This window comes from Trachurus trachurus (assembly GCF_905171665.1).
Source record: "Trachurus trachurus genome assembly, chromosome: 13".
NCBI lineage: Eukaryota > Metazoa > Chordata > Actinopteri > Carangiformes > Carangidae > Trachurus > Trachurus trachurus.
In genome coordinates, this window is record NC_139892.1 from 22,445,871 (window position 1) to 22,467,496 (window position 21,626).

The 21,626-nt window shown below is 44.5% G+C and overlaps 1 protein-coding gene across 1 annotated transcript in view; it reads left to right on the plus strand.

Annotated features, from left to right (window-relative positions):
* The window catches only part of col4a4 (collagen, type IV, alpha 4), a 59,725-nt gene that overhangs the window by 18,392 nt on the left and 19,707 nt on the right, over positions 1-21,626 (plus strand). Inside the window, exons 4-23 of the mRNA XM_083985658.1 lie at positions 7,391-7,462; positions 11,483-11,617; positions 11,735-11,779; positions 11,965-12,081; positions 12,855-12,923; positions 13,718-13,753; positions 13,836-13,898; positions 14,044-14,079; positions 14,365-14,406; positions 14,572-14,652; positions 14,772-14,816; positions 14,967-15,029; positions 15,365-15,409; positions 19,758-19,811; positions 19,952-20,012; positions 20,164-20,268; positions 20,382-20,537; positions 20,678-20,767; positions 21,249-21,409; positions 21,519-21,591. Coding sequence (XP_083841784.1) covers positions 7,391-7,462; positions 11,483-11,617; positions 11,735-11,779; positions 11,965-12,081; positions 12,855-12,923; positions 13,718-13,753; positions 13,836-13,898; positions 14,044-14,079; positions 14,365-14,406; positions 14,572-14,652; positions 14,772-14,816; positions 14,967-15,029; positions 15,365-15,409; positions 19,758-19,811; positions 19,952-20,012; positions 20,164-20,268; positions 20,382-20,537; positions 20,678-20,767; positions 21,249-21,409; positions 21,519-21,591 — 1,549 coding nt within the window. The remainder of the gene's footprint in view (positions 1-7,390; positions 7,463-11,482; positions 11,618-11,734; positions 11,780-11,964; positions 12,082-12,854; positions 12,924-13,717; positions 13,754-13,835; positions 13,899-14,043; positions 14,080-14,364; positions 14,407-14,571; positions 14,653-14,771; positions 14,817-14,966; positions 15,030-15,364; positions 15,410-19,757; positions 19,812-19,951; positions 20,013-20,163; positions 20,269-20,381; positions 20,538-20,677; positions 20,768-21,248; positions 21,410-21,518; positions 21,592-21,626) is intronic.

Genomic DNA, 21,626 nt, shown 5'->3' on the forward strand with positions numbered 1-21,626 from the left:
CGTGCAAAACAAAAGAGCTGAAAGGGAGCTATTTCTTGCAGCATGTGATTCAAGCTGTAACCACTTAGGTGTATCGCAGTGCTCTCTATGTTGAGGGAGCAGATCCTGCCAGAAAATTAAAGCTCTGGCGTTGGTTGCCCAATAATAATGTTGAAAATTAGGAAGGGCAAGACCACCATGTTTCTTAGGCTTTTGTAAATGAGCCTTGGAAATACGATGAGTTTTATATCCCCATATAAAAGGCAAAATTATAGAGTCAATTTTTTTAAAGAATGACGATGAAAGAAAAATGGGAATATTTTGAAACAAGTACATAAACCTAGGGAGCGTCACCATTTTAATAGCGTTAATCCGCCTATGAGAGAAAGTGGCAAAGACCTCCAATAATCAATATTTCTCTTAAAGCAGAAGTGAGTGATCCGGTCGTTTTCGCTAATGCTGCGTTCCAGGCAGGCTTTTGAAATCGTAAATTACAGCTTCAAGTCACAACTTACGACTTTGTAGCGTTCCAGGCAACCCACTCGTGTTTTTCCGACCTGTTTTACCGGTGAAAGTCACTATAACGGCCACTCGTAACTTCCGACCGGTGAACTCGTACCAGATCGAACTGGTACCATTTCACGGTCGGAAAAATACGAGTTTCCTTGAACGCACCATAACAGTCCTCGTCCCTACGTCACCACATTCACGGCGTTCCTTGGCTGCACACACAGCCCTGCATGCCGTTCTCTCTCCTCATTGGATAAAAACTGTAGGATACGATAAATGTTTTCTCTTCGGCTCAGAGCAGAGCAGAGGGACTGAGAGACCCGTGTTTCAGACCAAACACTCTTTGTAAGTGATTGCTGTCGGAAGATATAACTATTTAAGACTTATATTAACACAAATATATCACTCACTTCTGCTTTAAGCTTCTCAACCTGGACGTCAAAATTATTTTTGATTAAATGTTTAGAGTTTACAGGAATAGACAGGCCCAGGTAAGATAATTGGTCTTTGGCAATTTCAAAGGGAAGGGATTTAAGAAAAAGAGGATCTAGATTGGAAGTGAGAGGCGTAAGTGAACTTTTCCTCCAACTGATGGAGTATCCGGACATACTACCAAAATAATTAATTAATGAGAGAAGTGGAGGGATGGATGAACAGGGGTCGGACAAAAAAATCAAGCAATCATCCGCGTACAAAGATATTTTACATTCAGTGTTACCAATTGTGATGCCTTTAATGGCTTTAATAGCTGTCTTATACTAATAGCCAGGGGTTCAAGTGCAAGGTTAAACAGTAGCGGACTAACACAACAACCCTGTCTAGTCCCACGTCCAAGTTTGAAAGATGATGACCTATTGCCATTAGTGAGAATAGCAGAGGTAGGACTAGCATAAAGGATATTGATGAGAGATAGGAAAAATTCGCCAAATCCGTACCGTCTCAAAGTGGCATGCATATACCTCCACTCAATCTGATCAAAAGCGCGTTCTGCGTCAAGGGAAATAATCACTGGTTTGAGATTTACCTCATGTTTAGTATACATAATGTTAAATAATCTGCGTGTGTTAAAAAAAGAATATCTTCCACACACAAAACCATTTTGATCAGGGTGGACTATAGATGAAATATGCTTACTTAACCTAGATGCCAACATTTTAGCAACCACTTTCTGATCAGAATTTAACAAACTGAGAGGTCTGTAGGACAATGGGTCCGAGTCCTCTCTCCCTTTCTTAAGTAAAAGACAAACATTGGCCTCATAAAACGTTGGCGGGAATGAATTATTAACAATAGAATGTTGAATCATTCTATATAACAGTGGAGAAATGAAATCAGTGAAGGACTTGAAAAACTCTGCACTAAACCCATCTGGGCCTGCCGCCTTACCATTAGGAAATGATTTTATTGCCTCACAGATTTCATTTACTGTAAAATTAGAGTCCAACTCATTCTTAGCGTGTTCACTCAATTTAGGTAGGTCTACAGAGTTGAGAAATTCCCCTATCTCTTCATCAGATACCTTACATTTAGACTCATATAACTTCGAGTATAATTCCCTAAAGTAATCATTTATATCTTGAGGGTGGGTAAGAGTTTCCCCGGTAGAAGACTTGATTTTAAGAATAGATCTATTTGCCTGAACACCGTGAAGCTGTCTTGCCAGCAACTTTCCTGGCTTGTCATTCAACTCAAATTGCTTCTGTTTAAGTTTAAGTATTTGCTTATTTACCTGATCACTTAAAATACCGTTATATTCATACTTAAGTTTCATAATGCTGTATAAATCATCAGTGGAAAAATCTGGAAATCTTTAGTAAAAGTCACATGCCAGTTAGTGAGAGCGATGGTCTCGAGACAGGAGTTGTGTAGCTTGAATTGTTGTCGACATACTGTAGTGCACAATCAGGCTGATAGTTCCATGATCACCTCAACCACACATTTTTGGTTGAAAAATCTCCACTGATGCTAGCGTAGCTGATAGTTTGTCCTGACATGCGTCATACGTGGCAAGCAGGGATGTTCTTTTTGAACTGGGATGTTGTACTTTCGTATTTCAGTCAGTTGCTTAAAGCTCCCATTTTCCTCTATTTGGATTGGCAGTGTTTCCTTGACCAAATGATAGTGCCATAGTCATATTGCAACCAGTCAGTGCTCCAGGGATGGGCAGTTGAATCATTTGTTTACTTTTGGGCCCGCACATCACTGCTAGTGTCTCCTCCTCACGTGCCCTCATCGCCTGGTTGTGCTTGGCTGTGTGTTTTTGCTTCATGTGTTGAAACAAGTTGTGTCTCCACCATTAGTGGAAACTGTATTCTTGCATGTTTTTGCAAAGTGTTGCAGACAGAACCACTTTCATACTATTGAGGTTACTCCCTTTTAGGTACTAAATACTAAATTCGATGATAATGCAATTTTTTTTAAACATAAACATCGTGGACAGTATGACATGTTCTCATTTTAAAGTGAAATGTCTCCCCATTGTAGCTTGATATTCAATTTTAGCTGCTCAACTCTTCACAAGGCCTTCCCTGAAACAAATGTTCTCCTGGCAGCATACGTATGTTGCTCCAAACCCTATACAGACGTTGATAAAATAGAATAGAATAGAAAATACTTTGTTAAACCTAAAATATTCTATATGATAATAATAAATAATGGGCATTGTGCATCTTAATGGCAGCAGGAATTAAGTATTTCCTGAATCTTTCTGTTCTGCAGGTCAGGGAGATGAGCCTGTTACTGCGGCTGATCCTCTGACCTGTGAGAGTCCTGTGTAGAGGGTGTTCGGAGTCACCCAGGATGGCCTTCAGTTTACACCCCATCCTCCACTCAACCACAGCCTCCACCAGCTGATGAGCTTGTCTAGTCTGTTCCTGTCCCTGACCCTGATGTTGTTACCCCAGCAGACAATGGCAAAGAATATAACACTTGCAATGATGGACTGACAGAACCTGCGCAGCATTACATTACAGATGTCAAAGGACCTGAGTCTTCTCAAAAAGAAGAGCCTGCTTTGTGTCTTTTTGTACACAGCACTTGTATACAGAGCAATCCAACCTGTCTTCAAGGTGTACTCCAAGGTACTTGTATGACTGAACCCACTCAATGTCCACCCCATCCACAGTCACGGGTCGCAAGGATCTTTTGGACCTGCCAAAGTCAATAATCATTTCTTTGGTCTTTGATGAATCAAGCAACAAGTTGTTCTTGTTGCACCAGTCCATGAATGCCCCAGGTCCCTGTATTCATCTTCCTGTCTCTTCTTCACACATGCCACGATGGCCGTATCGTATCGAGTACTTCTGAACATGGCAAGATTCAGATTTAGATGTAAAATCTGCAGTGAACAGCTGTGAAGAGGTAATGATAAAGAAAGAAAAACCCACAATTGTCACTGAAATAACTTGAAACGGACAAAAGTAAAGCACCAAAGGACATTTTCCCAGAAGCTTTGTGGACAGATGAGACAAAACTGGAGCTTTTTGGCAAGTCACATCAGCTCATTACAGATACAAAAATGAAGCATACAAAGAAAATACCTCTGTATCCTACCTAATTTGAAACATGGATCAGGCTTGGTTATGTTATGGGGCTGCTTTGCTGCACTTGGCACAGGGTGTTATCTGTGCAGGGTACAATGAAATCTCAAGACTATCAAGGCATACTACTCAAGCCAATAGTCCTGATGGTGGCACTACAGCAAGCATCTAAAGTTCAAAACTGTGAAAATTCATAACAAATCAACTATATTTGCTACAGCTTCACAACGTTCATCAAACTGTAGCCTCAATATTGAAGAAACTTTCGTATATTTAAACCTATTAAAGATTATGAAGTCCATCACATTTTTACAGTGGTTTCAAATCTGCCTGCATGACAGTGAATGGCTTACTCAACTTGTGAAGCCACTGTTGAATTACCACTTGCCAATTAGCTCAGCCAGACTTTGGTTCCAGAAGTTGTGGGGTCGAGCCTCAACTGGTGCAAAATTAACATTATAAGATCAACTGTCTTGTCTTCCTATAGGCTATTCTCCTGTTTGTTGCTCAGAATTGCCTACATTTGCCAAAAATAGCCCGGACCCGACCCATCGCTGTGCAGCAGCTATAATTGAAGTTATTCTTTCTTTAACAAAAGGGGACTAACAATTTTGTCCACGTCCATATCAACATTGATGATGCCTTCACAAATATAGGCTACAGGTTACTCATGTCATGCACACTAATGCACCCCTTACCATCATGGCTGCTGGCTTTTGAACTGTGAAATCCCACAATTCTTTGAGCTTTCATGTTGTGAAACATTACTCTTAAACTGATGCACTATTTGCCAGCAGAGTTTACTTCAGAAAGGGTCAGCCTCTCTGTGATAGGGTGAACTTTTTTTACAGAATCATGTTACTAACCTGTTGCCAGGTAGCCTCATTAACCATTAATCCACCTGCTGTTTTCTTTTACCAGTCTGTGGTTGTCACTGTCTAAACTTAAAATGTGTTGCTGGCTGCATCAAATTCAAAATTAGCAAGTTCTTTTCAAAAACATAATCACATTTCTAAACAACTGATACTGTATGTGTCTTTGTGCTGTTTTCAATTGAATATGAGGTTTACATGTTTTGTAAATCATCATATTTCTTCTTTATCTTTGTTTTACACAGCATCCCAATGTTTTTTCTTTAATAGGTGTGTGCTTTATTGTTGGGCTGGTATTAATGATAACGTGTGTGTGATCACATGATGCACATGAACACGTGTTTGGCTCCAACTGCAGCACAAATTTATATCTGATGAACAGAGGCTGCTTCTCGTGTCCTCATTCAAATGGTTCAAAGAGTGTGTGGGTCAGGAAAAATGAAGCATGATTGTCACTGACGTTATCTGATAAACACACACACACACATACACACACACCATCACCATCAGCTGTCTGCTTCCCGAGAATCTCAGAGATGCTTGTCTTTCCCTGCAGCGTGTTTACATTCCTCACTGTCTGAAAACACAAAATACACCACAAACACACAATCGCACTCCGCTGCAGTCTGAACATTCATACATATGTTTTCAGACACTGACCCAGTCTGCTCCCACAGCGCCCCCCACAACACACCCCAGGGCTTTATGTCCACAAACCACATGAAGATGTGGCTGGAAAACCTCCCATCAGCCCTCCACTGTCCCTGCAACACAGCAGGTCCAATGTACCAGGATCAGGATAATAATAATAATAATAATAATAAACTTTATTTATAGAGCACTATTCATACATAAAAAATGTAGCACAAAGCGCTTTAAATGTTTAAAAGCCGCCCCCACCCCACCCCACCCCACCCCAGCCCATAAAAACCCCACCCAAATGCACACCCATACGCAAAAGCACATACAAATGCACGCACGTCGCACACACACACACACGACGCAAGATCTAAGAAACGTGAAACATGTGGCTGAATACAGAGGCGCCAGGTCAGGAAACACCAGGCCGTCTGTACTGGGTGCTGGTCACGGAGCACGGCCAGGATGCCTCCACCCGGGCACCCATCATGCTACAGGCCAGTGAGGGGGCCCACAGCAGTGAGGCACTGCCATAGATCCCCCACCGGGCCGAGCAGATGTGCACCACAATCACATCACGATCACATCACTAAACTGTGCACGGTCACTGTTATAGTAGTAGCCTACCAAACCCTTGACTCTCTCAGTGAGCTGTGCCAGGGAAGCTGAATAGGCTTAGAACTAGCCCTCTATCTTTTGCCCATTATGCACTTTGAGAATAAAGTTGAAATGTTGAGAATAAAGCCGAAATACAATGTCGAGAGTGAAGTCAAAATTTCAAGTTTAGTGCGACTGACAATAGCGCGCATCCTTGGAGTGTATTCTCGGCACTGTATTTTGACTTTGTTCTCGACATTTCGACTTTTTTTTCTCGACATTTCTTTGACATTCCTCTCATTTTTTTTCATGAGTGGCCTCAATACTCTTCCGTAGTTGAACCCTTGGTAGTGGCCAATAGGGATCCAAATACAGTAAATAGATAAATAATTTGAGTTATTTCCTCAGATAGGCAGGACTTCTCTTACCTACCGACACCTAGATATTTATAGTTTGGCACCACTTCGATGTCTCTGATGGGGTAGATGTTTTATCAGTCTGTGGTGGCAAGTATACTGTTTTATGCTGCAGTCTGCTGTGGAGGCAGTATTAGACACAAGGATGCAAGGCGACTGGACAAACTAGTAAAAAAAAAGGTGGCTCTGTGATTGAAGCCAGGTTAGGCAAACTGGGGGATGTGGTGGAGAGATTCACACTGAAGATGTGAGAGGGCATTCTGAACAATGCAGATCATCCACTTCATAAAACCTTGATGGACCAAAAAAAAACAAATAGCAGTGGTAGATGGCTCCTCTCTCTTCGATGCAGGACAGAGAGATATAGAAGTTCATATGTACCAACAGCCATTAGGCTTTTTAAATCTCATGCAAATGGTAGATGATCTGACAGACAAATTCATTTCCCTGGGGATTAATTATTATTCTTATTCTTATTCTTGGGTGAGTGTGAGTGGTGCTTGCCAACAATCTACACCAAGGCCCGACTCCAGGAGAGGGCAATGATCTATAGTATAATGTCGGTGTCACAGCTCCAGATGGTTGTTAACCTTGGATGAGCTGAATAGGAGCTCCTGAACAACACCACTATCTGGCCATGGGGGAACACCAGTCCCAGCCAGGTGATGGTGGGAACAAATACACCTGCCAACACACACTCGGCTGTTTCAGACTGAAGCGACGTCATGTTGACATCATGTTGACGTCAGGTGTCGTTGATGCAGAGATGTCCTGAGAATGTGATGCTGATTTTTGGTATGATGTCACCCTAATGTTTATGTTCTCTCTTCGTTTCCAGGGCGACCACTCAGAGCCGTGCGCTGGGCGGGATTGCTCCACCTGTCAGTGTTTTCCAGCCAAAGGAGCGAGGGTGAGACTCCGCCCACTAACACACAGCAGTCAATCAGAGCCCAGCTGCAGCATGACATCATCACAGCTGTAGGCAGTTTCCTCAGTTAACAGACATGTGACACCTTTACTGTCCCAAACCACACACACAAACACAGTGTGTAATAAGGAGCTGTTGGATGGAGGAGTGCTAGTGTGGAATGTGTTGGAGTCAAATTAGCTGTGTTTTGCCTTAAACTGAGTCAGCAGATTACACACACACACACACACACACACACACACACACACACACACACACACACACACACACACACACACACACACACACACACACACACACACACACACACACACACACACACACACACACACACACCTCCCTAAACCCTAAACTTGTGTTTCCAGAAAGATCCTGTTAACAGATGAAACAGGCGGCGCAGTGAACAGACAACACTACAACATGTTTGTGTACATGGTGCCGTCCAGATGTTTCTAGAAAGTCCCAGTGTGGTCCAGATGTTTCTGTCTCCAGTATAGTCCAGAATGTTTCTGCAACAAGCACAGTATGGTAGATGCTCATGTGTACACAATGTGGTTCAGATGTATCTGCACACAGTTACAGTGTAGTCCAGATGTTTTTGCTACAGTATCAGAATGGTCCAGATGTTACTGTAATGTGTACATGGTGTGGTCCAGGTGTATCTGCCACAGTCACAGTGTGGTCCAGATGTTTCAGCTACAGTAAGAGTAGGATCCAGATGTTGTTGTTTTTTCAAAGTGTGGCGGATGTATCTGCCCATCGCCACAGTGGGGTCAGGATATTTGTGTATGTTGTGGTCCAGATGTTTCTGCCACAGTCTCAGTATGGCTTGATGGGTCCAGATGTTTGAACTTGTGTCTTTTTAGTGAAAAATTTAGGAGCCAATCAAACGGCTCATAAAACATCCCATGACAGTCTGTTGTTATTATGGCCAGCTGATTGCGTAAATAACAACAACGATTATCTGACTGATTGTTGCTCAGACCACAAACAGAAACCTGTGTGTGTGTGTGTGTGTGTGTGTGTGTGTGTGTGTGTGTGTGTGTGTGTGTGTGTGTGTGTGTGTGTGTGTGTGTGTGTGTGTGTGTGTGTGTGTGTGTGTGTGTGTGTCTGTCGGCGTGTGGGTGTGTTTCAGTGTGTATCTGTGTTACTGTGTGTGTTTGTACAGCTGGGGGCAGCAGACAGGCAGAGAGGATTGTGGGAAGGCGTCTGTCTCAGTGATTTCATAGTTCAGTAGTTTCAGAGAAAGAAGGACAGAGAGAGGACTATCAGAGATCACAGCTGTCACATCCCATCACACACACACTCACTACACATCACACACACACTCCCACACATTAATACCCTCACACTTCACATCACTGATTTTCACACACACACACACACACACACACACACACACACACACACACACACACACACACACACACACACACACACACACACACACACACACACACACACACACACACACACACACACACACACACACACACACACACACACACACACACACCACATCTCAATCAACAATCAGATTCATCAGTAATGTTCAGTACCAGGGTCTGCCACCTGATACACTTCATTGATTATCCAGAATCAATACATTACACATTTTAAGAAACTGTTGTGCACTCATTTGATCGCAGGTTTGCTCAGGTAGCAGTCAGATCCTGAATGATTAAATGATTAAAACCAAGAGAGAACAGTTGTGTGAAACATTTCTGTAGTGAAAACACAACGATCAGACTCAAAACTGTTTGTTCATGTTAAACTATTGAATGTTCTCAGATCCCGTGTCCGTCGGGTCCCACAGAGAAATCAGCTGTTTCTGAATTCATCCCAGGAGTTTGACAGACTTTACAGTTTTTTCTGAATTGCTAAAATACCAATTCCTGTTGTGTGAATCAGTTGCTCAGTTGTCTATACTCATTCCCCGAATTGAACATCCTTTTGACAAAACCATAAACAATCTTCACACTATTTGTATTTGTGAAAACACTATTTGTAGATCTCAGTCATTCCTTTTGCAAAACTCTAAACACAACTGTCATGCAATAAGACACAGTCATCACTGTGATGCTCTTGTGATGCATAATGCATAAATACAAGTGACAAAACTTAAACAAAAATACACAACAACTCAAAATTGATCAAACTTGTTTCTCATGATGTGAAAACCAATATAAACCACTTCAGAATGCAAGAAGACAAAGAGTGATTATTACTGATGGCATTCAGACTGCTGTCATCGACCATGTCTTTGTGCATGGCATGACAGAAAGAACAAAGAGTCCAACCAAACATCAGTAGATTCTGTGTCCATGCTACAGTAATCCAGAGATTTTAGACAAGACAACAGGTAGAGTGTACTTGACTGTACTGTTTTATCAATGAAAGTTACTGTATATAAAAATGTTCAGTCACACATTATAGATATTTTACACATTCACTTTTTGTAGAATTGCACGACTGCCATACTGGAGTGTAGGACACCTACACTACGTGAAGTGTAAACAGGACAAATGTGATGTTGATGAAGTGCTGAGGTCTGACCCAGCTCAAAGACCGGATGAAGCTCAATGACTTCGTGATCAGTTGTGTACAGTCATACACAGTACATCTTCTACCCTTTACATTGCATTAGGCTGTAGACTTTCTGCATTCAGGATGATGATGATGAAAATATTTTTGTTGACAGTACCTATTACTACAGTTTATGTTGAATGCAGAGTAAATGCTAAATCCACAGAGTTGTGAAATCTTTTTTTTCTCTTCTGATCAGCAAACATTTCTCCAGGAGCTACATGCCCTGAACACTGTTCCTTTTTTTGGTGTAGTGTGTAATGACTGCTCAGCAGTTTTTCTATTTTGACCAATTAGATTTGACAACATTGTTTGGTTTTGAGCATAGGTAAAACTATTTTGAGGCGATGGTTTGGTTTTGCAAAAAGAATCTGAGGTTTTGTGAATGTAGTTTGAGAAAAGAGTTTTGTGTTTAGAATTATGAGAAAAGGACAGGTGGATTCGAAAAATGTGTTTTAACAATTGTGAAAAACTGTGATAGAAATGATGAGATGTGTCAAAATAATGTCAACACCATGCAACATTATAAAACAGTTCACCTGTTTCCTCGTATGTAAAATGTTCTCTTCAGTATGAACTCATTTTTGCCAGAGCTCCAGCTTTCTCACAGTGCCTGAATGTGGTCTATGCTACAACAGAAATATCCCACATACAGTAAACACATATTCTTAGAATAAATGTAATGTAAAATGAATATTCTGTTAACTACATAGAGGTCCAAAATGTTTCTTTTTTTTTTTGTTTGTTTTTTCAATTTTATGATTTTGTTGTCATTTATTTTGGCATCTTGCAGCCCCCAGTTCAGTTGAGTGACAGCTTCACGATCTCCCTCCTTTACAACACCTGTCACCTGTTGTAGTAGCTGTATTATATTCTTTGATTGTCACACAACCTCCTCACATGTTTGTTACGGAAAGAAATGAGAGAAATAACTGAATTTTAGTCCATTCATGTTGTTAGTTAAACTATCTTGTCCAGACTTAAACAAGTGATTTAGATCAGTTTTTGAATCAGATACAGTTTCCATGGGACAGAGACTGAGTGTGTGTGTGTGTGTGTGTGTGTGTGTGTGTGTGTGTGTGTGTGTGTGTGTGTGTGTGTGTGTGTGTGTGTGTGTGTGTGTGTGTGTGTGTGTGGTTGAGTGCGTGTTGTTATTGTTGTTGTTATTGTGTCACACTGCCCTCGTGTGGTCAGAGAACGACACTACATCACTGCAGTGACGAACATCCTGAATACATGAACAGTATAAACAGACTGTACAGTAGTTGTGTGCTCCATTGTCTTCCCATTGTGTATTTGACAGTTTTATTAGGTTCCATCAAGTTCTTTAGAATTACTAGAAGATTCTACCAGATTATACAACATGTCCTGCCAGCGTCTAACATGTTCTGTAACTGTGCTGTTTGTGCTCTGCAGGGTTCTCCAGGTGGTCTGGGGAAGCAGGGCCATCAGGGACCCCCAGGATTCCCAGGTGCTCAGGGCCCTCCAGGAGAAAAGGGTCTGAGAGGAGATGAGGGGCCGACAGGAGTTGCAGGACTGAAAGGAGACTTGGTGAATAAACCTGGTTCTGTTGGTTCTGGTCTGAATTAACGGTTTCTGTTTTTATGTTTTGTTGCTGTTCTCACTGGTCCTGTGCAGAACCCCTTGACTGTTAATTTGTTCTTTCAGGGAAATGTCGGCGTTCTGGGTTTTCCGGGTTTAGAGGGAGTCCCGGTAAGAAACCCCGCCTCTTCAGTCTGCCATCTTGACTGATTTGTCCAATCTCTTATATTTTTATATTTGCATAACTTTTCTACCTTGTTTAGCTATGTTCTTATTGAATGCTACTGTTACGACCAAATTTCCCATGTGTGGAATCAATAAATAGTCTTGTGTCTGATCTGTGTTTGTGTTTTCAGGGACACCCAGGGCCTGCAGGAGGACCTGGTTTTCCAGGTCTTGATGGATGTAATGGTACCAGAGGGCAGAGAGGAGATCCTGGATATCCTGGAGAAGATGGGCGTAATGGAGGACCGGTCAGTGAGACTGATTAGTCAATAACACTGATTAGAACTGTTTGTGTCTTAAAATTATCTTGAAATTAAAACATAGTTGCAAACATCAATTATCAGGGTTTGAGCACTTCTACTACAATTTCCCTAAGACCCTGACAGTTCTAACTGCAGTTGTGTCTGTCTCACTTTAAAACAGTCAAAATGTTGGAGTGAAACTCCAAATCACTCTACTGGTCCTATATTTGAGAATCCTCAAATATTTGGAGACTTTGAATCCAACACTAAAAAGAAAACAATTTGCAAAGACAACAAAAAGTCAGCAAGATGATTAATAACACTGTGGCAGTGATGCTTTTAGGTATTGGATGTATAGAGTCCATGGGACCCTCAGATGCTGATTTGAGACGGCCCCTTTCAAGTGGACCCTCACTGTTGCAAGGTTTCAGTGTCCAATGTGCAAAACTCTCCCCCTTGAAAAGACATACTGATAGACTGTATCTCAGGAAGACCTCAAACGAATTCCACTCATTCACTTTTGCTCTCTTTCTTTTTTTTTGGAAATTTGATGCAGTGTTTGGTCAATAATCATACACTTTTAGGGGAAGAAAAAAATAAGTGTAAGGAGAACAAAAATTGTAGTGATAATATTCCCTAGTGTCCCTAGCACTAGTCCATGAGGGACTAGGCTTCTATTATTTTTATGTGTCATGGTAAGTGTATGGATGTATTGTAGTACTATGTAAAATGTAGCACTGTATTCTGTAATCGCCATGGTAAATGTGTTTTTTCTACAGGGTTTTCCAGGACCAAAGGGATTCCCAGGAGATCCATCAACCTACTTCGTACAGTACCCAGGAGTACCTGTAAGTTCACCTTGACCTCACTTGACTCTGACACATTTGACACGGCTGATTATTGTATTAAATGACTAATGTGATGAATCAGTGACAACTGCCTGCCTCAGTTCCTCCTAGTAAAATATGAAGAAATAATCAACAGGCCAAGTCCTTAAGAGCCTCAGTGACTTTACATAACACAGAGAAACTCACAGGAATTGAGACAGTACTGATTATCATTTTAGGGGCAAGACCATTTTGCCTTTTGTGTCATACAGTTTGAATCACAAAGTCGATTCAACTAAAATTGCTCATAGGTGTGAATGTGAGTGTGTGTGTGAAGTTGTTTGGTGTGTCAGCTGGGTTTTGGAAGACGTGAAAATCATAAACTATTCACTTTTTAATAAAAATGGACAATACTTTTTTTTAAAGTATATTTTGGGGCATTTTGCCTTTAATTGATAGGATAGTTGAGAGAGACAGGAAATGGGGAGGCAGAGAGAGGGGGAATGACACAGCAAATGGCCACCATATTCTGGACTGGAGCCGGCTGCAGAGAGGACTGTAGCCCCTGTATATGGGGTGCCTGCTCAACCCACTGAGCTATATTGCCCCCTGAAAAAACATTTTAAGATGCATCATGTATCAGTTTACCAGATACACGATGCTTCTGTTCTTTTTAAATGCTTTGTAAAGCACATAGAGTTGCCTTTTGGTATGAAATGCGCTCTAATAAAGATGCGTAGGCTTGCCTATAGATTGCCAATGTACAACACAGGTTATTGATAACATCAGTGTGTGTGTGTCTTTGTGTCTCACAGGGAGAAGGTGGATATCTTGGATTTCCTGGACTGCAGGTGAGAACAAACACAAAACAAACAACAACATCTTGTGACAAATGAGTCAGTCACATCACTGACAGTGTGTGTCTGTGTGCAGGGTGAGCAGGGTCTCCCTGGTTCAGCGGGAGATGTGGGTACACCAGGACTGGATGGGTCTGACGTGAGTCAATTACTAGTCTTATTATTATCACATATGTAATCCATATACATGTAAGTGAAGTACAAGCAGCTGTCATAATTATAGGCTATTGTTGTGGTCGTTGTTGTTACATCCAATGATAACATATATCTGTGTGTCTGTAAAGGGTCAGCCTGGTCTGCCTGGTTCCAGGGGTCCACCTGTAAGTTTCATATTACTGTACATATTATCTAGATCTTCATTCATAAGGAGTTTTTTTCTGATGTCAAGTGTAAATGTGTGGACTTACTTCCTCCGGCTCATACTCTGTTGTTGTTTCTTAATGTCACATACTAACAATTTTGTGTCTGCTGGATTCAAATGGCAGCCCTTCTCTTTATTTACCCATTGTCATGGTGTATTTTGACTTGTTGCCATGGTGAATTGTAGTGTCTGAACTTCACTGATGATGTTTTTTTTTATTTTTATTCTTCACATACACATTCAGGGAGAAAAAGGTCGATCTCTGCCCGGACAGAAAGGAGATGAGGTACAGGTGTTTTTTTCTTCTGGCCACGCCCCTTTCGTGAGATGCTCTCCTTTTGACAGCAACTTAAATGATCACTTAGAGGGCGGGGCCTGAGAGTCTGAGAGTTACATTTTTACAGATAGATATCTAGTGACAGTGGCTTGGTGTGATCTGTGTCATCCACAGGGGGATCAGGGCCCCCAGGGACCCCCAGGGCCATTTGAGTACGTCAATCCTCCAGAAGACCTGTACATCAAAGGAGACAAAGTGGGTGTTACCTCAGCCTGTTACAGTCAATCACAATACAGCTGTTCATGTGGTTCTCATAAAGTTCTGCCTCAGTCGGGTTGGGTTCTAAATAATGGGGGGTTCTGTTGGTTCCTCAGGGTCATCAAGGGCTCAAAGGAACCTGCGGAGCTCAGGGGCAGCCGGTAAGCTCTGACCAAACATCTGTAACACCTGTCTGGAGGAACATGGCTTCAGTTGGACACTTGTGCTACAATTGGACACTATTTATCTCTCTCTCTCTCTCTCTCTCTGCATGTGTGTGTCTGTGTGTGTGTGTGTATGGGGACGTTCAGGGCCTAGACTCTCTTACAGGTATCAAAGGAGAGAAAGGTGTTCCGGGGTTCCCTGGGCCCAGAGTAAGTAATTACCTGTCTATCTCTATTGTAATTATTATCAGTATTGATCAGTCCCAGTCAAATAAAATGTAGAATACTTCTATTTTAAAGGAGATGTTCATTTAGAGGAATTAGCCAGTAGAGTGATTCCTGGTATCCCTGCCCACTGTCATGGAAATTATTTCTTGACAAGAGTGGAGACGCAGGGTTTATCTTTGCCTCAGCTAACAGTTACAGGATGAATGCTGAACCTTGAGTGACAGATTTACACAAATAGAGCAGAGTTAATCTGATCCTTTACATGGCTAATGAAACATGATGTCCACGTAAACATGTGATGTGTTCATGTGTTTTAGGGATCTACTGGCAACCCTGGTCTGTTCGGAGAGAGAGGATTCAAGGTGAGTCAATATAGCACAGTGTAACAATATAAAAAATGAAAAAAAAAATAAAGAAACTACTACGTATATATATAGTATATAAAGGCATTTTGAGATTTTTGTGGGGAGGCAGAGGGAGGGGGAATGACATGCAGAAAAGGACGGCCCGATGCAGGATTTGAACTGGAGCCACCAGCAGTGAGGACTGAAGCCTCTACACATGGGGGCTGCTCATCCTACTGCACCACTCAGCGCCCCATTTTGAGCTGATTATTCTTTAGAGAACTCAGTGGGATCATCAAATCTAAGAAGACTAATTACTTTAGTGCTTCACAAGATTTGGTCCTGATGCTGAATTATCCGCAGAGGTGTGGTGTCCTCTATAAACAACCGGACCAGGCGATTATAAACAGCAAAACACTGAATAAACCCTGTTTTCACATTACAAGTCCTTGGGTCTCCAGTGCTCTCTGGTGAACACAGAAGGTTTTGAAAGGTGCTGTGACCTGAGCTGTGGTATATAAATCCTGTTTCTGTTTTTGTGGGGAATTTGTTTTAATGACAGTGCTGAACTCCAAAACAATTTCCCCTCTGAAAATATATTACATTGCTGCGTCCTGGATTCAGCGCAAGCATTGGTGATTATGATTGGACTAAAGAAACACATACAAGCCAGAGTCTTTTCCTCAATAGCAGAATGGTAATGGAGCCAGTGCTGACACCGTGCTTTGGAGATACTGTATGTAAGTCTCTTTACCATCCATCCATCTAGCCAGCCAGCCTTCCAATCTTCTTGAGGCATTCCCAGATGAGATGAGATATACAATCTCTCCAGTATATTTTTGGTTTACCCCGAGGCCTCCTACCAGCCCAAAATATTCTCTTTTCATTGGGTAGAAGCAGCTGTTCTACTTAGTGCCCTCTCTGAATGTCCAAACTCCTCACCCTATTTCTAAGAGTCCAAAAGCCCTGTGGAGGAAACTCATTCATTTTCTTACTACCCAAACGTGATGACCAACCTGAAGAGGGTTGGAACAAGGATGACCTGGTGAATAGAGAGTTTTGCCCTCGGCCTTGGTTTCCTCTCTTTATCACAACAGTCCAGTACAACACTCGCGTTACTGGTAATACAGATCTGAGCCGCCTGCCAGTCTCCCTCTCAATCCTATCCTCAGTCCTGAACAAGATCTCAGGATACTTAAACCCCTTCACTCAGAGCAGAGACTTCATCCCAAACCACAGAGAGCATTCCACCATTTTCTTGAAGAGAAATGTGATCATCATCCATCCATCCATCCATCCATCCATCCATCCATCCATCCATCCATCCATCCATCCATCCATCCATCCATCCATCCATCCATCCATCCATCCATTTTCATCCGCTGTATCCGAGTCCGGGTCGCGGGGGCAGCAGTCGGAGCAGGGATCCCCAGACTTCCCTCTCCCCGGACACTTCCTCCAGCTCTTCCGGGGGGACCCCAAGGCGTTCCCAGGCCAGCCGTGTTCTGGGTCTTCCTCGGGGCCTCCTCCCGGTTGGACATGCCCGGAACACCCCACGAGGGAGGCGTCCAGGGGGCATCCGGTACAGATGCCCGAGCCACCTCAGCTGGCTCCTCTCGATGTGGAGGAGCAGCGGCTCTACGGGTGACAGAGCTCCTCACCCTATCTCTACGGGAGCGCCCCGCCACCCTGCGGAGGAAGCTCATTTCGGCCGCTTGTATCCGGGATCCCGTTCTTTCGGTCATGACCCAGAGTTCATAACCATAGGTGAGGGTGGGAACGTAGATTGACCGGTAAATCGAGAGCTTCGCCTTTCGGCTCAGCTCCTTCTTCACCACGACAGACCGATACAACGACCGCATTACTGCGGCCGCTGCACCAATCCGCCTGTCAATCTCTTCCCTCACTCGTGAACAAGACCCCAAGATACTTAAACTCCTCCACCTGAGGCAGGAACTCTCCCCCGGTCGAGAACCATGGCCTCAGACTTAGAGGTGCTGAAGGTCCTGGCTCGAGGGAGCCAACAAGACCACATCATCTGCAAAAAGCAGAGATAAAATCAAGTGGCTCCCAAACCGTACCCCCTCCGGCCCTTGGCTGCGCCTAGAAATTCTGTCCATAAAAATAATGAACAGACAAAAACAAAGGGCAGCCCTGCCAGAGTCCAACACGCACCGGGAAAAGGTCTGACTTACTGCCGGCCATGCGAACCAAACTCCTGCTCCGATCATACAGGGAACGTACAGCCCTCAGCAGAGGGCCTCCGACCCCATACTCCCGGAGTACCCCCCACAGGATGCCACGTGGGACACGGTCGAAAGCCTTCTCCAAGTCCACAAAACACATGTGGACTGGTTGGGAAAACTCCCATGAGCCCTCAAGCACTCTGCGGAGGGTGTAGAGCTGGTCCAGCCTTCCACGGCCAGGACGAAAACCGCAGTGTTCCTCCTGAATCCGAGGTTCGACTATCGGCCGAATTCTCCTCTCCAGTACCCTGGAATAGACCTTCCCCGGGAGGGTGAGGAGTGTGATCTCCCGATAGTTGGAACACACCCTCTGGTCCCCCTTTTTGAAGAGAGGGACCACCACCCCAGTCTGCCAGTCCAGAGGCACTGTCCCCGACTGCCACGCGATGCTGCAAAAGCGTGTCAGCCACGACAGCCCCACAACATCCAGAGACTTGAGGTACAGTGCCTTGCCACTGAGGAGCTTCCGGACTACCTCAGTGACTTCAGCTTGGGTGATGAATGAATCAACCTCTGAGTCCTCAGCCTCTGCTTCCTCGACGGAAGGCGTGTCAGTGGGATTGAGGAGATCCTCGAAGTATTCCTTCCACCGCCCGACGATATCCCCAGTTGAGGTCAACAGCTCCCCTCCTCAACTGTAAACAGTTTTGACGGAGCACTGCTTCCTCCTCCTGAGGCGTCGGATGGTTTGCCAGAATTTCTTCGAGGCCGACCGGTAGTCCTCCTCCATGGCCTCCCCGAACTTTTCCCAGACCCGAGTTTTTGCTTCCGCGACCGCCCAGGCTGCCGTCCGCTTGGCCTGCCGGTACCCGTCAGCTGCCTCGGGAGTCCCCCGAGCTAGCCAGGCTTGGTAGGACTCCTTCTTCAGCTTGACGGCATCCCTTACTTCTGGTGTCCACCACCGGGTTCGGGGATTGCCGCCGCGACAGGCGCCAGAGACCTTACGGCCACAGCTCCGGACGGCCGCGTCAACAATGGAAGTGGAGAACATGGTCCATTCGGACTCAATGTCTCCGGCCTCCCTCGGAATACGGTCAAAGCTCTCCCGGAGGTGGGAGTTGAAGACCTCCCTGACAGGGGATTCTGCCAGACGTTCCCAGCAGACCCTCACGATACGCTTGGGTCTGCCAAGTCTGACCAGCTTCCTCCCCTGCCAGCGGATCCAACTCACCACCAGGTGGTGATCAGTTGACAGCTCAGCCCCTCTCTTCACCCGAGTGTCCAAGACATACGGCCGGAGATCAGATGACACGACTACAAAGTCGATCATTGACCTCCGGCCTAGGGTGTCCTGGTTCCACGTGCACTGATGGACACCCTTATGCCTGAACATGGTGTTCGTTATGGACAAACTGTGGCTAGCACAGAAGTCCAATAACAAAACAGGCCGTTCCTCCCAATCACACCTCTCCAGGTAACACTGTCACTGCCCACGTGGGCATTGAAGTCCCCCAGCAGAACGATGGAGTCCCCGGTTGGAGCACTTTCCAGCACCCCTCCCAGGGCCTCCAGGAAGGCCGGGTACTCTGCACTGCTGTGAGAGACCTATCCCCGACCCGAAGGCGCAGGGAAACGACCCTCTCGTTCAGTGGGAAGAACTCCAACACATGGCGGCTGAGCTGGGGAGCTATGAGCAAGCCCACACCAGCTCGCCGCCTCTCACCGTGGGCAACTCCAGAGTGGAAGAGAGTCCAACCTCTCTCAAGGAGTTGGGTTCCAGAGCCCAGGCTGTGCGTGGAGGTGAGCCCGACTATCTCTAGTCGATACCTCTCAACCTCCCGCACGAACTCAGGCTCTTTCCCCCCCAGCGAGGTCACATTCCGTGTCCCTAAAGCCAGAGTCGTTGTCCGGGGATTGGGTCGCCGGGGCCTCCGCCCACGGCTGCCACCCAAAACACACGGCACCGGCCCCTCATGGTCCTTCCTGCGGGTGGTGGGCCTACTGGAAGGCGGGCCCACATCGCTCCTTTGGGCTGGGCCCGGCCGGGTCCTGGTGATCATCATGTGATAATAATTATGTCCCCATGTTCTGGGTTTCCTTACATGATATACACCTGTCAGCCAATCCGAAATCAGGATTTGTCTTGTTCTAAGGGTTTATTTGTGTTTATGTGGTTTCAGGGGATTCAAGGAAGCCCAGGTCTCCCAGGTCTGATCGGACGAGAAGGTCCTAAGGTCAGTCAGTTTGTCAATCATTTATGTTTCTGTGTATCTTCTGTAATGAATCTGATGCATGATCAGTGTTGGAGGGCGTCTGAGCACCTGCCTAATTATGGATTGATTATATAGTGTGTCATGAATCTATTGGTTCCCAGGGCGTGATGGGAAATCCAGGGCCTAAGGGTTTTCCTCAAGCGATAGACATCACACACAAAGGTATGGATATGAACACACTGATCATCAGCACCTTGACGATTGATCACCAGATTCTGTTCCTGTCTCCTTGATATCATGTCATCACTGTGGTATGAGGTCATCAACAATTTATGTTGTTACCACTGGTGATGATGTCACCCAACTGTTCCAGGTGACGTTGGAGACCCTGGCTTCCCTGGACTGAGTGGCCCTCCCGGAGACATGGGGGTGATGGGAGTGCATGGTCCCCCAGGAGCCTCAGGCAGCTCCATACCTGGTACGTACCTGCAGCCCATGAGCAAGGCAGCATCGTGAGTACTGACAGTGACAATGAGGGTGAAATGTGTTGAGGTGGCATGAGATGAATAAAATTCTCTGATGGTTCCTCAGGACCAGCTGGTGATGCAGGTAAGAGTGGAGCTCAAGGATGCAAGGGGGAAAAAGGAGACCCTGGTGAGCTCTATAAAAAAGAAACCACACCAGGAGAACCTGGAAAACCGGGACGTCCTGGATTTAGAGGACCAAAGGGAGAACCAGGAAGTCCAGGTACAAGAAAATCTTGTTCACTCTTTACTTTCAGACACACATGGTGATGTCATTATCTAAAGGTATATCATATTGATAATCTTAATTAGCACAGATCACTTAACTCTGTTGCCTTACTGACTACTCCTTTCTCTCATCAGGTTATTACTGTCTTCCTGGAGCCCCAGGAGAAACTGGAGATCCAGGTCAAGAAGGACCCCCAGGGTCTCAGGGATACCCAGGATTTAAAGGTCTTTATCTGGACTTATTGATTCTTGATTATTGTCTATTGAGGGATACTTCAAAAGTAAAGTTATAAATAGGTTTAGTTTCTTCTTAGCAAACATCAGCCAAAGTGTAGTAAATAGTGAAACCTCAAATCCGATCATTTGCTGTCAGTGCTGAGAAGTGTGACAGCAGGAAAAGGTGTGACAATTATAGTGTGTTCTGCTGGGTGTTGATGAGAACCAATAAACACCTGTGTATACTGCAAAGTCATGTGACCACCTGGCCTAGGTGTAAGTGCCAATTAAACTATTGTGTGCTATTGGCAAAAGCTAGCTATTAGCAGGTCTTTCATTCTCTCTTACCACAGAGGGAAATCTGTTTCATGGAGAGAAATAACCTTCAGTTTCCTCCTGGATGTGAGGTTTAGTGGAAAGATCCGAGGCTCCAGGATGTTGTTCAGAGAAACTCCACAACCTGACTTCAGCTGTGTGTTTGTGTGTTTAGGCTCTAATGGAGGGTGCAATTGTGGCCCTCCTATAATACTACCTGGCGATCCTGGCCCTGCTGGTGACACGGGGAGTCCAGGGCATCCAGGAATGAAGGGGGCCCCAGGGCTTAGAGGGGAGAAAGGTTTACCTGGAGATACTGGAGACAGCGGAAAACCGGTGAGTTACAAAACCACTGAGTCAGACCTAGTATCAATAACCCAAGTTGTTTGTTGTTCTTTTTGTGCTGCGATTTATCAGTTTTATTGATTATTGGTCGTGTTTTCAGGGCCTGGGTGGATTTCCAGGTGTCAAAGGGTCAACGGGTCAGAAGGGAGATTTCATTGTGGTGGATATTAGAGGTGAGTTTATCACCTGCATGCATCCTGTCTCACCT